The sequence below is a fragment of the Eleutherodactylus coqui genome, chromosome 5 (assembly GCF_035609145.1).
Source record: "Eleutherodactylus coqui strain aEleCoq1 chromosome 5, aEleCoq1.hap1, whole genome shotgun sequence".
Lineage (NCBI taxonomy): Eukaryota > Metazoa > Chordata > Amphibia > Anura > Eleutherodactylidae > Eleutherodactylus > Eleutherodactylus coqui.
In genome coordinates this window covers 159,871,149-159,887,057 of record NC_089841.1, presented here as the reverse complement: position 1 = coordinate 159,887,057, position 15,909 = coordinate 159,871,149, and the positions used below count along the sequence as shown (strand labels likewise).

The window sequence follows — 15,909 nt, the reverse complement described above, 5'->3', positions numbered from 1 at the left end:
GCATCGCAGCCGGATATTTGTTGCGGAATCCATGGCGGGTGTGCGCACCGTGGATCTGCAGCAAATAGTGCCTATAGCATGCTATGGGAAATGGGTTCTTCCTGCATATTTGCAGAACCCAATTCCGGTTTCCACAAGTGGAGGAAAAAATTTTCGAAAACGCAGCATGCTACATTTTTTCGTGGATTCCATGTGGACGGCTTCCACTGAATGCAATAGCAGAAAGGTCGCTGATTCCGTGGGAAAAGCAGAAGTTTCAAACAATTTAAAATCTTTACTCGTATGTCTGACATCGAGCATCCACATGCGAAATGCCGCACCACAATCCGGCTGTGACCCCGGCCAGCAACCCTGCGTACCTGCAAAATCTGCACTGCAAATGAACGCAAAGGCTCGCAGGTGGTCATGCATAGTACAGATTTTAAAAAAAGAAAAAGATATTCGTATCTCCCATGCCGTCGCTATGCGATAACGCAGGTACGAGAATGGAGTCAAGAAGGAATTTTTTTTCCCTAAATGAGGACAATTAGCTTCTACCTTGTTTTTTTTTTTGCCTTCCTCTGGATCATTTGGGTGGGGGTGGGTTAATAGGCTAAACTGGATGGACATACGTATACAAACGCCGTTGCGAGAGTGGCCTAATGGTGTCCTCAATGAAATACAGGCAAATACTCATCATGCACCACCATCAGGGAGGCGTCCGATTGGCTCCAGATTTATTCTGCAGCAAAACAGCAACTCCAAAAACATACAGCCAATGTCATGAAGAACAAATAGTCCTGCAAGTGATATGAGATGACCGACATAGTGGCAGCGCTTGAATGCATGAGTTACTGTAATGTAGGAACTCTGCCGTAGGGCGGGCTTACACAGCTGTATTTGAATTATGGATGCTGAGGATTGCTGTTCGAGCGTATGATACGCAGCAGTACGCAGGCAAATGCATTAAGTTATGCTGCTTCGCTCACACTTGCGCATAGGAATTGTGTGTTACGCAAGTAGAAGAAAGAACGCAGCATGCTCTATTTTACCGTGGAATCCGCACACATGAACCCTATTGATCTCTGTGGATGCGTTCAAAATACAGTGCATACGTAATTTACATTGCATCTAGACGCAAGTTCGTACGCACATTGCTAGGCGACTAAATACAAATGGTATAAAGCAAGAAGAGTTTGTGGGCAGACAATGCAGGACAGTCTGGGGAACAACACCCCATCCAGCCTGTCTGCAACCTCTGCTTGTTCAAAAAAAAAAAAAAAAAAAGTAGTATACCAGCGAAGCCAAGAGATCAGTATCACATTCTGAAGGCTCCCAGAGCAAAGCTAGCAGCTCTCACCATGACAAAAGCACAAGAAAATGTTGCCTGAGTGATAGAAAGGAGTTTCCAGGGGGCTGGGAAACTTTCTGATGTCATTCCTTACTTGCGTTCATTCTTCCATGAGGATGATACGCTGTGAATTTGTGCAGAAGCCGAACGCATATACGACCATATGCAATTTGCTTAGGCGGGGATACATAGGTCAAACGCTTTTTTTGGTAATTTTTTAGCATTATCATCATACTATCTATGTTTCAGATTTTGCACTGGTCATCGTCCTACTCGCAGCATCGGGGATCCCTCTCTGCTTGTGCCTACCTCCTTGTTTTATGCAGCATTTGACACTGTTGACCACAAACTCCTCCTCAGTTTGCTACGCTCCATTGGCCTAAAGTACACTGCTCTCTCCTGGTTCTCTTCCTACCTATCTGACCGCTCTTTCAGTGTCTCCTTTGCTGGCTCTACCTCCCCTCCTCTTCCCCTTGCTGTTGGGGTCCCCCAGGGCTCGGTCCTCAGCCCCCTCCTTTTCTCTATCTACACAGCCCCTATTGGACAAACCATCAGGCTGTCTCTAACACCATGTCCTCTCTCTACCTAAAACTAAACCTCTCTAAAACTGACTTACTGGTATTTCCACCCTCCACTAACAGACCTCCTCCTGACATCTCCATCTCAGTGTGTGGCGCCACCATAACTCCCAGACAGCATGCCCACTGCCTTGGAGTCATTTGATTCTGATCTCTCTTTTACCCCCTACATCCAATCTCTGGCCCGAACATGTCAGCTGCACCTCAAGAACATCGCAAGAATCCGCTCTTTTCTCACTGTGGACACGCTAAAAACGCTTACTGTTGCCCTCATCCACTCCCGGCTCGATTATTGCAACTTGTTGCTGATCGGCCTCCCCTGCACCAGACTCTACCCTCTCCAATCCATCCTGAATGCGGCAGCCAGGCTCATCTTCCTGTCCAGCCGCTACTCGGACGCCTCTGCCCTGTGCCGGTCACTGCACTGGCTGCCCGTTAAATACAGAATTCAATTTAAACTCGCCACCTTCATCCACAAAGCCCTCCACAGTGCAGCGCCCCCCTATATCGCCTCCCTAATCTCAATCCATCAGCCAGCCTCGGCTCTCCGCTCTGCTAACGAAACCAGACTGAGCGCCCCTTTAATTCGAACTTCTCATTCCCGCCTCCAAGACTTCTCCAGAGCAGCACCGGTCCTCTGGAACGCACTACCAAAGGCTACCCGAGCAATCCAGGACTCGCAGAACTTCAGGCGTGCTCTAAAAACGCACCTCTTCAGGGAGGCATACCGAATTCCCTAAACAAACCCCTCTGTACTCCGCCTGATAACATGCTCCCTGACCTACTGACTGCAATCCCTGCTAGCCATCATAAACCGCTCGTGCAGTCACACCGTTTCTGCCGTCACACGGCTAAATGTCTGACCATTGTCTATGTGTATATCACCCCTCACTCTCCACCTTGCCATACAGTACACATCTCCAGCCCCTTTACCTTCTGTATCACCCCATTACTTGTAGTATGTAAGCTCGTTGGAGCAGGACCCGCACCCCTATTGTTTCCATCAATTGATTACTATGTAACCGTGGTTCTGTAATGTTTGTACTTTTGTCTTTCTGTATCCCCCGTCTATGTAAGCGCTGCGGAATATGTTGGCGCTATACAAATAAAGTTTATTATTATTATTATCGGTCACAAGACCATGAGACAGTGATACCTGTGCATACCCTTCCTGTATCTATTGTGGGCCACTATTCCATTTTTGGACCTCCCTCTTCATCACTTTTAAGCAACGTGCCTTCTCTGCTGATGTCCTCTAACTGCGTCCTAACATTGGACTCCATGCGATTTCTCTGCTCTATGTCCATTGGTTGAGTTTAAGGCTTCCTGTTCATGGGCGGATATTTACTGCGGAATCCGCAGTTGGCATCCGCACCACCAATCCACTGCAAATACCACCTGTTACTTCCTATGGAGATCCGCTGCTTCCTCTACATAAGCAGAAAAGAATTGCGATTTCCGCTCGCGGAGGAAAAATCCACTTTTATGCAGGGTCCTCACGGACAGCTTCAATTAAAGTCAATGGAAGCCGTCTGACCCGCAACCCGTCTGCAATGAACATTTGCGGATTCCATGTCATTGCCTGGCAATGACACAGGAATTATTTTTTATTTTATTTTTTTAAATCTGTACTACTGTGCAAGTACAACAGCGAGCCGTTGGATCCATCCGCAGTATAGAAAAGAAGCCAACAGAGCACGTACGTGCGGATGCCAGGGACGGATTCCGCTGGCGGTACGCGTAGGTAGGGTTTTACCACATTCTTTTCTTGAGGGAGACCCTTGCTTCACTTCTTATTCTGGTGGCACCTTCCTAGCAATCGTTCTGGGATCTGTCTCTCTGAACGGAATCCTGCACTCTGAGCAAGTATTTATGTACATGAGTGGCTATTTACTATCCTGTTACATAGATGCTTTGGATTATTTGTGCAGCCACCACAATGATGTATTCTTCTGCGTGGTCTTTCCTGGCTACAATAGTCATCTATCTTTTTTGTGTTTTAAACCGTTTGGTCTCTTTTGGTATTAATTTACAAAAGAAAAAATTTTCAAAAACGGTGCACGATATTAACCTAGATTTTCAAGAGTGCTGCTGTTACTTGCTTGAGGTACTTTTCAGTTGCGTCCTTTTCTTTACAAGTCATACACGTTGTGCACCTCATTACCAGGTTTTCTTATGGTGTAGTACCCACTATTTTTTGGTTGCTCGTTCCTGAACAAATCCGGTTATTGCAATACTGCTAAAAAGAAATATGCCTGGATCAGCTAGACAGGAATGCTAAAAATCTGCAAATCCGGTATTGCAAGACGAAGACTTTCATCGCTGCGCTGCTGCAAGGAACTGATACAGGCCTTGTTATCCCCCAGCAAGCACAGAGCTACATCTATCTCCATTGCATACATAGTTGTGTTTTTCCCTAATAGTCCTTCTATACGGACTGATCAGACCTGAGGGTTTTCCCAAATACTTGTTTGTGCAATATTTGTATCGTGTAACGGGATCAACGATCAGTTGACAAACAAGCAAGCGCTTGTTCTTCGGCTCATGGACTTATGCGACCATAAAACTACTCGCTGTCTGGCTGCACATCTCCCCATGTAAACAGGGAGACATTCAGTCAATCAATGACAGCCGTATAGGGACAACCGATCGTGTTAATGATTGGTCGTCCCCAAAGAGCAGATAATCTGCCGGTGTACACAGAGGTGAAGTGCTGACCGACTTGCTCATTGTTGGTCAATTGTCATTAGCACGGACAGATTATCTGCCTTTGTAAAAGGACCATTACTCTTAGGCAGTTTTTATGGACCTCACTATTGGGGTTTCAACCTGCACATACATCTTTTTAAGTCGGTGATTTGGCTGACTACTGACAACCGGCCTCCTGCTCTAAATACCAGAGTGTCTGTGCGTCGCTCCCAAGAATGTCGGCCGTTACTCTCTGCCATATGAATGCACCCTAAATCTTATTTTGTTCCAATAAACCATCTCAGCCTGCTGAAGCCATCAATTGTTACTGCTGTAAGCAGCTCCTGGGGTGACTATACCGTAGATTCAAGCTTTGTTTATCGAAAGGTATCGCATGAAGTTGCTGCTCACCTGCATCCACAGGTGAACCAGGGATAAATCGTACAGCAAAGTGCAGGACGGAAGAGGAGTTATTTATTAAAGATACCAAAACAAACAGTACAACACAGGGGTCTCACTGCTGAGATCCCTACGATCCTGAGAATGAAGGTCCCATGGTTCGCTCTGCCAGTCATTAAAACTTCAAAAAAAGTCCCAATGATTGTTTAGCTTTTTCTGGCATTATCAAATATAGTGATAAAATGACTTTTGAACCTATCTTCCCCCCTTTCTCTTTCATAATTTGTTGTTCGTGTGTTTCTTAAAAGGGTTTTTTTTATTGGGATTGAACTAGCAATGAGCTATCCTCAGGACACGTCCTAAATAGCTGACTGGTGGGGGCCCACCGCTCAGAACCCCCAGCTATCAGCTCTTCTATGGCCTGCTGATAGTGTGGCCTGAGCCAGAAGCTTACAGCTCCATACACACTGCAGTGGCCTTCTGTGGTAATGCAGGCACTGTGCCATTGAGTTCCAAAAGTCTCTGGAGACTGAATTTTTTTTCTTGCCTAGCACTTATGGAGGAGCCATTGTGCATCAGTCAAGAAAACAAAGTCTCTGTACCAAAATCCAACCGAGGGCTGGGTTTGACACTGATCATCGGGAGGAACGTGGAAAGAGTAAGAAAAAAAATTTGCATATACAGCAATAGCATAATTACTCTTGTTACTAACTGGAATTTTTCGCTTTCTTGTATAAAGATCAGCAAACATGATGATGCTTATGCATAAAAGCTGCAGGATAATGGCAGAAAATGATGGTGTCTGTTCTTCAGTTCCCTACTATACAATGCAGATTCACATATGAATCAGCAAAGCGAATTATGCATTTTTCAGTTCAAAACAAAGCAGTAATCATGACAGGGAATTAAATACCTACACATTTAACCCTTTAAGGACCAAAAGACATTTGTCACGTAATTCTAATCAGTTATGGTCTTGAAATGGTTATTTTGCAATGCCAGCCTAAAGACGCAGCATTAAACTGCTGCTAAAGATTTCCACCTCATAGACTGGGTTCACACAGGGCGGATTTGCCAAGGAAATTCTGTCTGGAATTGTGCTATGGCATGTCTGCCTGCGGCCGCTAATCCCGGGGTTAGGCAGCCATATGGACGAGATTTCTCAGAAATCACGTCCACACAGGACGGCGAATCAGTCGCGGCAAAGCCGGCGCTGCGGCGTGTATTCGCCGGCCGCAGCATGTCCATTTTTTTTTGCTTTTCCGTTGCGGCCACGCTCTCCTCTACGGGAGCGCTGGCCGCGACGGAAAAGCTTGAGGCCAAGCTGCTCCAAAACCCACGGCTAAGTGCTTTCCCCGGCGGAAATCTCACAGTTTTTCGCTGCGCCCAAACTGCAAGATTTCCGCCGGGAATACGCCCAGTGAGAACCCAGCCATAACCTGCATGAGGATTTTGGTTCCCATTTTTTTGCATCTTTAGTTGTGCATTACAGAAATAATCTGCATATGTGAAAAGTCCCTAAAGCCTCTCTTACACGGGCGAAAAAATTCACAGTTCTCGTTTGACTGAGTAAACGAACTGGTGCCATCATCACCAGCTCGTCTGTGCTTGGGCAGCCTATTAAGACCGCACGATTTGTTCTCGTTCATAATCGTTCAGTGAAACACTGAAAGATGTGAAAACCTGAAAGATCAGCACTTAAACTGCACTATAAATGCCCGAGTCGGGGCTGGTACTTAAGCTGGCTGAAACTGAACAACCAACGAGAAGCGCACAATTCTCATCGTTGGCTCACGTTTAAACTGCATGATCAGCGTTCAGATTCACTCATTAAAACAATTTTCTGAATGATCTACTTAGAATAATTGGGAAATTCTCTACACAAATTGCTGGGGAGGGTAATGGCTGCACTGTTATGCCATGGCCAACACAAGCTCCAACTGACCTAGAAGGAGACAGTAGAGGATCTCTCAAACTAGTCCATTCAGATAAAGGACGCTTTGGAAGTATATAGAGCTTTACAACATTTTTTTTGCCTGGAGTCATGAGAGGGTACAAGAAGAGAGGATTCCCAATGTGCTGTACTGTAACTACAAAACGGACATAATGAAATAATAATATGAATAAACACAAAAGCACAGTAAGCATGAAAGAGCATAAAACCATATGGTGGGGGTAGGGTCTGCACATAGCGGCGCTCTGATTAGGTCTGAGACTCTACAGTGCATTTTCTTAAGGTCAGCATAGAGCGAAGGTAAAATGAAAGCCACAGGCTGTACTTTGGAGTGCACTGTGTAACACAAGAGCGTGTTTGCTACAAAAGCAATAAACAGGCCCTTTACATGTTACCCAACCCTACGAGAATGTGAGCGAACAGGAAGGCTGCCAATGCTATGGTGGTGAAAGAAAGGTACTTCTGATAGAAGTACTATGTTCTATCTTGGCGTGTATTACACCAAGGTAGTGTATGGGGATTGGCAGCATGCAGCAATTACGCATGTCACTGCATGCGTACGGTCATATAAGCTCGGGCTTGATAGTATTATTTATGGCTAAACATAACTTCAGTATTTTATAACACACTTCTATTTATTATTTATACTTTTATATTCACTGTTTATATTTTGTAGACTTTGATACAAGAATCAAAATTATTTTACAAAAAAGACACATACTTTACAGAGCTGTAGAGCTACCATAGATGTAATATTATATAAGCAGACTCGAGGTGCCGTTTAAGCAAAATTACTTGAAGGAACAAGAGCAATTCTAGTAATAAAAGGTGGGACAAGAAACTCAAATTCTTGTGAGCTTTTCTACAGGCAGCGTATCCCCTGAATGCGGCGAGTAGAAAGGCCGTAGGGATGTGCTGAAGCACATCTTAACCTTTCTGCTTGCTTGATTCAGAAAAAACGCATCTACAGGGAAGGGCCAAGTAACTAGATTTTCCCCACCATAGCTGTTACATGACATGAATCGCTCTAGTAGAGTTAAAGAATACATCACTGGGGCAGAAAAATCCACGTAATTCGAATCTAACTTTCACTCCTAGTGACTCCTAAAACTTTACCTTTATTAAATATAGATAAAATCAAAAGGCTCCAAAACAAACAAACATCAAATTCACATATCAGTATTGTATGTATATTTCACATGACCCCTACACTGCTTTTATAGTTCTGGATCACAAATGATGTACCGTCTGCCGTTATGTGTTTGTTCAGTCAGAGGGATCACTTGTCCCTATAATCATGTAACAGAAACAAGGTTAAACACTTCTTTTGTTCCAAATGCACAAGAGGGCCTACCACAAATACCACCAGGAGAAGATCGCCTGTGCCCGCTGTTATCAACTACGATCACGGGGGACACTGAGCTTACCCCATACTGTGGCGAGTCGCTTAGAAGGATGGATATAGATCTGGATCTGGTGATACTATGTCTGACAACGGCATGGTTACTATGGAACTCCACCTATTGGGGCGTTATAAGAGTATAATACAGAAGGATTGGTGAATTATGGACAGACCCCCTAGAAGGAATAAAAGTGAAGTTTTACGAGTCAATCTAGTACATTTAGCCCTAATTTGCACAGCGTACTTTTAATACAGGTTCTGATACTAAAGGCCCATTTACACGGAGCGATGATCACTTAAAAAAAAAAAAAGAAAGCTAAAAAGTGATTGTTTGAGCGATCATCGTTGCGTCTAAGCCAACCTAAAAATCGTCGTTCAGCCTCATCAGGTGTTCACCACGGGTAGTGATGATGGCACTGTTTTCTGTTGGAGAACAAAGACTGAAAGCAGATAAGAGTCACCGGGCTATTAACTGCTTTCAGCTAAAGGCTTCATTTGCACACTAAATAGTTATTTAGTAGCTGAGTAGCTACGTAATAGTCTATGCAAAATGATCGCTCAAAGCTGTCACTCAAGCTGTTTAAGTGATCTTTGAGCAATCATTGCTCCGTGTAAATGGGCCTTAAGACATATTAATGGCTATAGGATTGGCTCTGACATTTGCTGCCACAGAAAATAAGATCTAGTACATTAAGTAGAGCAGAACGTGTGTGTTACTCAAGAAATTTGGACAATTATATAGACTCTGTTACAAGCTTTGTAGCAGGACCTTATTAAGATGGCTGTTTTATGGTTTCAATACAAGCACTAGGTTGTAGAGAGTGTAACATGGCACCCATAGAAATATATAGGCCCATATTGTAACTCCATATGCCTCTAGTTTCATAGACATGTCCTACAGAGAAAAACAAAACAAACCAAAAAAACCCAGGATCATGTCATTTTCCAGTAGATGCCATAATACGATAATACGTATATATACTCCCCCAGAAGCACTGCATTTATATCCATGATTTAAAAAAAAAAAAAAAAACAAAAAAAAAAAAAAACACACAACATGACGAAGGTACCATATGCTGGCACACAGGGCGCTCCCTAGTACAGCTGTAGGGACTTTGATTCCATTGCACAGGCTCAGCCTGCATAGTGTCTTTGGAACCAGTATTTAGATGAACAGTAGAAACACACATTAAAGAGGGCTGGGTGTTAGTGGGGTTTTTTTGTTGTTTTTTTAATGGATCCAAACCGGTTAAAAAAAAAACAAAAAAAACTCTCCCCGGTGATCCAACACTGTAGCCTTGCGATCCTCCCAGTCTTGGACTGGCTACCACCAGACTGCTGCAGCGAATTACAGGCCGCAGTGTTCAGGTGGCATTCTCCTAGCATTTTGGCTCCCAGTATCTGAGCGGTGATGCCAGGGGAACAACCTCTTACGGCTGCAGCCTCTGAATGGGTGCAGCGGTCAGGTGGTAGCCCCTCCAAAACCAAGACCTGGAAGAACGTGGAGCTGCAGCACTGGATCAAAACCAAAGAAAGGCAAGTAAAACTGCTTTTATGGTTTTAACAAATTTGGATCTATTTTTACAAAGCGGTGTAACACTCAGATAACCTCGACGGCATCAATAATCCTGAAGCCTACAAGATCAGGAGCTTAATAAACCTTGTAGAATGTAACCAGTGTCTTCTATCAGTAAAGGCATCTTTACAGGGGCCAATAGTTGCCCGAATAATTAATTGCGATTTTGGACGACTGTCTGCCCGTGTACACGGCTCCTCACAGTGCACTCAGCAAGAAGTCGTTCAGTTGTCGCTAGTCATTCCGTTTCAGCTCACTGAAAAGTTACGACTGCTGAGCGACTTGCGTAAACAGGAGTCGCTCCTTTTATCTGTGTACAGAGGCGGGCATCCATAATGATTTCTGGCCCACTCCGCCTCCATTCACTTGAATGACTATTGCTCGTGTAACGCGCGGGAGTGATAGTCACTGGCACGGCTGTTGGGTGCTTAAGCACCCTATAGTCATACCATGTAAAGGTGCCTTTTACACAAACGGCTGCTAAAGCCATGCAGAAGATTAATCTAATAAAATAAGATGCTGTGTTTAGAAGTTTTAGTCTACATCATAAACAACCCGTTTGAGGGGTGGGGGTCTCACAAGAACGTATTTTAATTGCGAAATGCATAATCGCCGTCCGCGCCGACTTTCCACGGCAAGACGCGGGCATTGAAAGGCATGTAGTTTCCATTTTTCCTTCACACTCGCGTATATGAATGGGGCATTCAGCGAGCAGAAGAAAAATTGAAGCATGCTCCATTTTTTCACGGAATCCACGCAGACAGTCTCCATGGAAGTCAATGGAGGTGTCCAACCCACAGCCCATACGGAATTAACATTAGGGCTGCAGGTAACTGTGCCATAGCTAAGCAACGGAGCAAGAAATGCAAACAACCTGTACTGCGCATGACCGCCTGCGAGCCTAGGCAGCCATATGCAATACAGGTTAGTGCCATAAGCAGGGTTACCGGCCGGGTATGCGGAATCCGATCTGGTGAGCCCAGCCTTATCTTGTCTATCCCTCTGTCTGCAACAATGATATTTTGAAAATAGGCATTGATCTCATCTTGTGCTGCACTCCTGAAATTTAGTATGTTTCCCATCAATGTATGGAGAGAACATGTTGGCTCGCCACCAACAGCCTTGTGACAAGCTGTGTAGTTATGAGCCCTTGAACACTTGTCCCAGACCCCTGATAAGTACAATCCCCTTTGCCCTACTTTGCCTTTCTCTCTGCTGGAAGTAACACATGTTTTGCTGCCAGTCTTAACTACCCAGGAGAACAAAGGTGAAAGTCCAAAGCATCTAAATACTCTACTAACAACCAGTCAGCACTTATTCATTGATAGGGTCGGTTAGCATTATGGGTGACTTCACACAAGCGTAATTCGCTGCGTACCACCCATATGTGACAGTCGTGCGGCATGCAGCAGGTTCGCAATGACATTATATACTTGCTGCGGGACGCCGATCACCATGCGCTATCTTGGCGTGCTAGTCCGAGCGGCATGGGCACCTAAAGCCAGTTGGTACAGTATATTCCATGCGTAAAACCCACATGCGGAATACACTAACAATACATTCATGTGAAGGAGCCTTTAAGGTGCTTTTAGACGTAACGATTAGCGTTCAGAAAAAAATTGTAAAAATTGCTCAAAATGAATGATAATTGTTCGCCCGAATGCGAACCAACGACTGAACAATGAAAGAAAAGTGAATGATTATCGTTCATTTTATGCTGGCATACAAATCACCATTGGCTCGATCACTTCTTGTTCCGTTTAAATACCGATCATTCAATCATCCTCATTCGCTTATACAACAAATGTGAACGACTGAATGATTTCTCATTTCAACGAGCCAACAATGTATCTGCCTGTATAAATAGGCTGCACGAGTGAATGCGCTAACGAGGACGTCATTCGCTTGTTCAAATGATAACTCGGCTCATCAAAAAGGGCCCTTATTGTCTACGACAGGGGGGTGGGTCAAACTCATTTTCACCAGGTACTACATGAGCCTTACGGTTGCCTTCAAAGGGCCGATTGAAACTGCAAAAAGGCTTGTTCACATGAGCGTAATACGCAGTGAATAGAACCCATTGATTCCATTGGGTTCTTTCACATGAGCGTGTTTTTTCACGTGATGTGCAATCAGGTAGAAAAAAAAGTGCAGTATGACCTATTTGGGTGCATATTACACACTGCAATAGGCCACTGAAGTGAATGGGCTGGCGCAAATATGCTGTGAATATACAGGAAACCTGTGTATTTGCGCACCATTTCAATGAGCCTGTCTGCGTTCTTTTTTGTGTAGGCAAATATGCAGTGTATTTGCATGCATAAAAACGCGTCAGAGCGGCTGAAAGACGCAGACCTCAGCAATTTTTGGCAGTGCGAATATGCAGTGTATTTTTATGACTGAAATGCGCCTATGCAGTGTGAATGAGCCCTAATAGTGACCCCCATAGTTGCCCCGGTAGTAACCGTGTCCTCCCCCTACCTCCCAACAGTGGCCCTGGTGGTAATAGTGTCCCAGCCCCCTCACCCCGAACAGCAGAAAGTGCAGTAACTGTACCCTCCCCCCCCCCCCCCCATCTCCCCGACAGTAGCCCCAGTAGTAACAGCGTCCCCCATATTAGTCCCAGGGATGCTGCCCAGCCAGAGGCCAATAACCATTGCCTATTGGCCTCTGCGGATAGCATTTCTACATGCCTTGCATTCACCCCGCTTGCAGCTCAGACGCATTAGTTGCAGCCACTGCAGAGTCTGTGACTGCTAACCTCTCACCTTGGCGGTCAGACGCCAACGGTCACAGACTCTGCACTGTGCTGCCGGACCGGAGCTGTAGACGGGGCGAGTAGAATTCCTTTAGTGGGGTTATATAGGCAGCGCTCACCAGGATCAGAGTGGAAGCTGCTGCTCTGACCTCTGTGTAGTGGTCGGCGCATGTAATTGCAAGTGCTACTTTCACTAAAACCAATGGGAGCTGCACTTGTAATTGCAGGCTGGGGTCCCATTGATTTCAATTAAAGCTATGCTTGCAATTACGAGTGCTGGCGACTATACGGAGGGTGGGGCAGCAGCTTTCTCTCCAATCCTGGTGTAGCCTGGTAAGCGCTGCCTTTTGTTTGACATGTGTGGCCTAGGAGGACTGCCATACACTTGCCTAAACGCCTGACCTCAAGAGAAAAATTTGATTGGTAAGGCCTACCCAGGCAAAGACTGAGCTACAAATTCATGTGTGATTAGCAATGCAAAGTTTCTTTCCTACATCACATATATGGGACTGATTGTCTGTATTAGGGCTCTTTCACACGAGCGTATATCGGCCGCCGTTTTCACGGTCGGCCAATATACGCTACAATCTGGTGCATTGGATTCCAACGCATCAGCTCACATGGCTGTATTCCCGCGGCATAAAATCACCCAGCCGGGCCAATATAGCGCTGAGCACTTTTAGGTCAGGTTGAAAAGATAGTCCTGGAACTATACCAGTCGGAATACGTCGGCTTCTTATTACACTTCTGGCTCCTCGTTGCAATCAGAGACATAAGAGTAATATTGGGATATTGCGCACATTGATTTCAATGAGAGTGAAGCTGTCTATTATGCTTCCAGCACCGACCATCGATGACAACATTCAGCCTGATGCAATGACAGCGGACCGGATGATCAGCAGGGATCCCGAGTGGCAGACCCCAGTCAATCAACTATTAAGGACTTCTCCCGAGTCATCAATAGTAAACACCCCAGAATACCCCTATAAACGGCATTTGAGAACAATGTCATTTTTAAGTCTGAATAGAGGTCTCTTTTGAATTAGGGTGGTTTCACATCTGCATTAGGCCTTATTCCCACAGGGCGGATTTCCGCCGTGTGTCACGCGGTGGAAATCTGGGGCATTGCCCCGCAGCTATTAGGTTCATAATAGCACAATGCTCACAGTGCGGAATGCCACTGTGAATTCACCCGTAATCACCCGCAGCATGTTCCATTAGCCTCAGGCGTACGGCTTCCATTGCATTCACAGCGGTAGATAGGGTGAAACCGCTTCCCCGTCCACCGATGCCCGCGTCATATTACTGTCATGTATGCTCATGCGCGCCGACACGGGATGCAGGACGTCGGGCAGCTGATCCAGAGATGAGTATGGGGTCTCTGGGGGAGGCGCCGTGACGGACTCCGCTGCGGAATTCCGCTTGCGGAGCCCGTCACGGCCGTGGGCACTAGGCCTTAGGGATTCCGCTTTCCTGCTCTGTTCGGGGAGCAGGTAAGGGGAATCCCCACAGAAGAACAGTTCTGTCTTTGGACGAACAGTGCAGGACAGATCCCGTTGACTATAATGAGGTCTGCCCAGCTCTTGGACGGAAGAAAAGGCGCTTTTTCCCCCGGTATTTTGGCCTGGACCTTCCAGCCATAGGTTCTGACGCAAATGTGAAACCGGCCTTCATAGGAAGCCATAGAATGTTCATTCACTTTATGACTCATGAAGGAAAAATCTGATTAACTTCCATAATGAAATGTAATTAATTGAAAATACAGATTATTCTTGACCAGGCCACTTAGCATTCTACAGACCCTTAGGCATTCTAGCCAGGATGCGGCTTTGCAAGGGTGGATGTAAAAAAATTCTGCTGATTTGACCTTCATTTAGCAGTGGAGGTCATAATATTCACACCTATGGCGACATCCAACTTGTTTCACACCAGCAGAATTAAACTTTCACCAGGCCAAAAGTTTAGCAGGTTACCTTTAAAGCTTTCATGACTGGTAGAAATATACCAGAGTGTGCTGTGCCACTCATCTTTGGCATAACTTGAAGATTAATGTTATGCTGATGTTCCTCCGATTACCTTAGTGGAGTGGACTTCCTGGAGCCAGTGTCAGCTATACTGAAATCAATGGCAGTATAATGCATATACACCAGTCACTTATAGCACTGCCAGTCACGTATAGCACCAGTCATCTGAAGGGGACAGCAGGATGTGACATGAGCATCCAAGCAGCCTGACATCAAGCACTGCAGACAGTAGCCACAGGACCTGGACACCATTGACGGCTCAGTGTGAACAGGAATGGCACTTCTCAGTCTTTGCTCAGTTCTAGGGACTTATGGAATTAATACATTGTGACATGGGAAGTATTACACATTCGCTAGAGCTGCACTACAGATCAGTGCCCAGGAGAAGCAGCCCCCCTGTAGTGCCCAGGAGAAGCAGCCCCCTTGTAGTGCCCGCAGCCCGACAACTTCATTCATCAGATCCATCCAGCTCAGCATAGCCTGCCAACTTGTCCCCCAGCAGCTGACCACCCAGTGGCATCTCCAAGATCAGCTGCCACCCACCCAACAAAGTGGCCGCCAGCGAGAGGATAAAGTTGGCACTTGTCGCACCTGTCACCCGCAGAGCCGCCTGGCACACACCCCGGACTACTGACCTGCTAGGATGGCTTTGCCTGGGTGCGTCAGCTTGGTCCCCCCGGCCGGTGCAGCGGCTGCCAGCTTTCTTAGTCCTCCCTGGGCAGAGAATGGGGACCCCGGCAGGACATAGAGCGGAGGGGACACACGGGCGGGCAGCAGCGGGAAGCCTGGCTTGGTACACATGGCGGCGGTGCAGGGCTGGGAGATGGGGGCACCGAGCGGGCTTTACACTGGTTCCGGCAGCCGCCGTGTCCGGGATCCGGGGAGGGGGTGGCGCTGCCGGTTCTGCCTCCCGCCCTGCGCCGCGCCGCGCCGCGCCGCGCCCCGTCCTGAGTGCAGTGCAAACACCCAGCGCCGCCCCGAGGGAAGGAACGGGAAGCCCCCGTGCGCGCCTACTGCCCCCATCTCTGAGGCTTTCCCATTACTGGGCTGCAGTGCAGAATCTATAGGGTGCCGCCTATAGACGGAGCTGCTGGCCACGTCCACATGTGTAACAGCGGTGTAGTCCACGTGTACGGGGTCTATAGGAACCCCATAGTCTGCTGCATAACATCAGCAGAAAGTGATAGAGCCTGCGGGTCC

The 15,909-nt window shown here is 46.4% G+C and overlaps 1 protein-coding gene across 1 annotated transcript in view; it reads right to left on the bottom strand.

The window, feature by feature from the left end:
* SLC25A1 (solute carrier family 25 member 1) overlaps positions 1-15,623 on the bottom strand; it is a 47,271-nt gene extending 31,648 nt beyond the window's left edge. The window contains exon 1 of the mRNA XM_066603528.1: positions 15,345-15,623. Within this exon, the coding sequence (XP_066459625.1) occupies positions 15,345-15,510 (166 nt within the window). The 5' untranslated portion in view covers positions 15,511-15,623. The remainder of the gene's footprint in view (positions 1-15,344) is intronic.
* Positions 15,624-15,909: the final 286 nt, after the last annotated feature.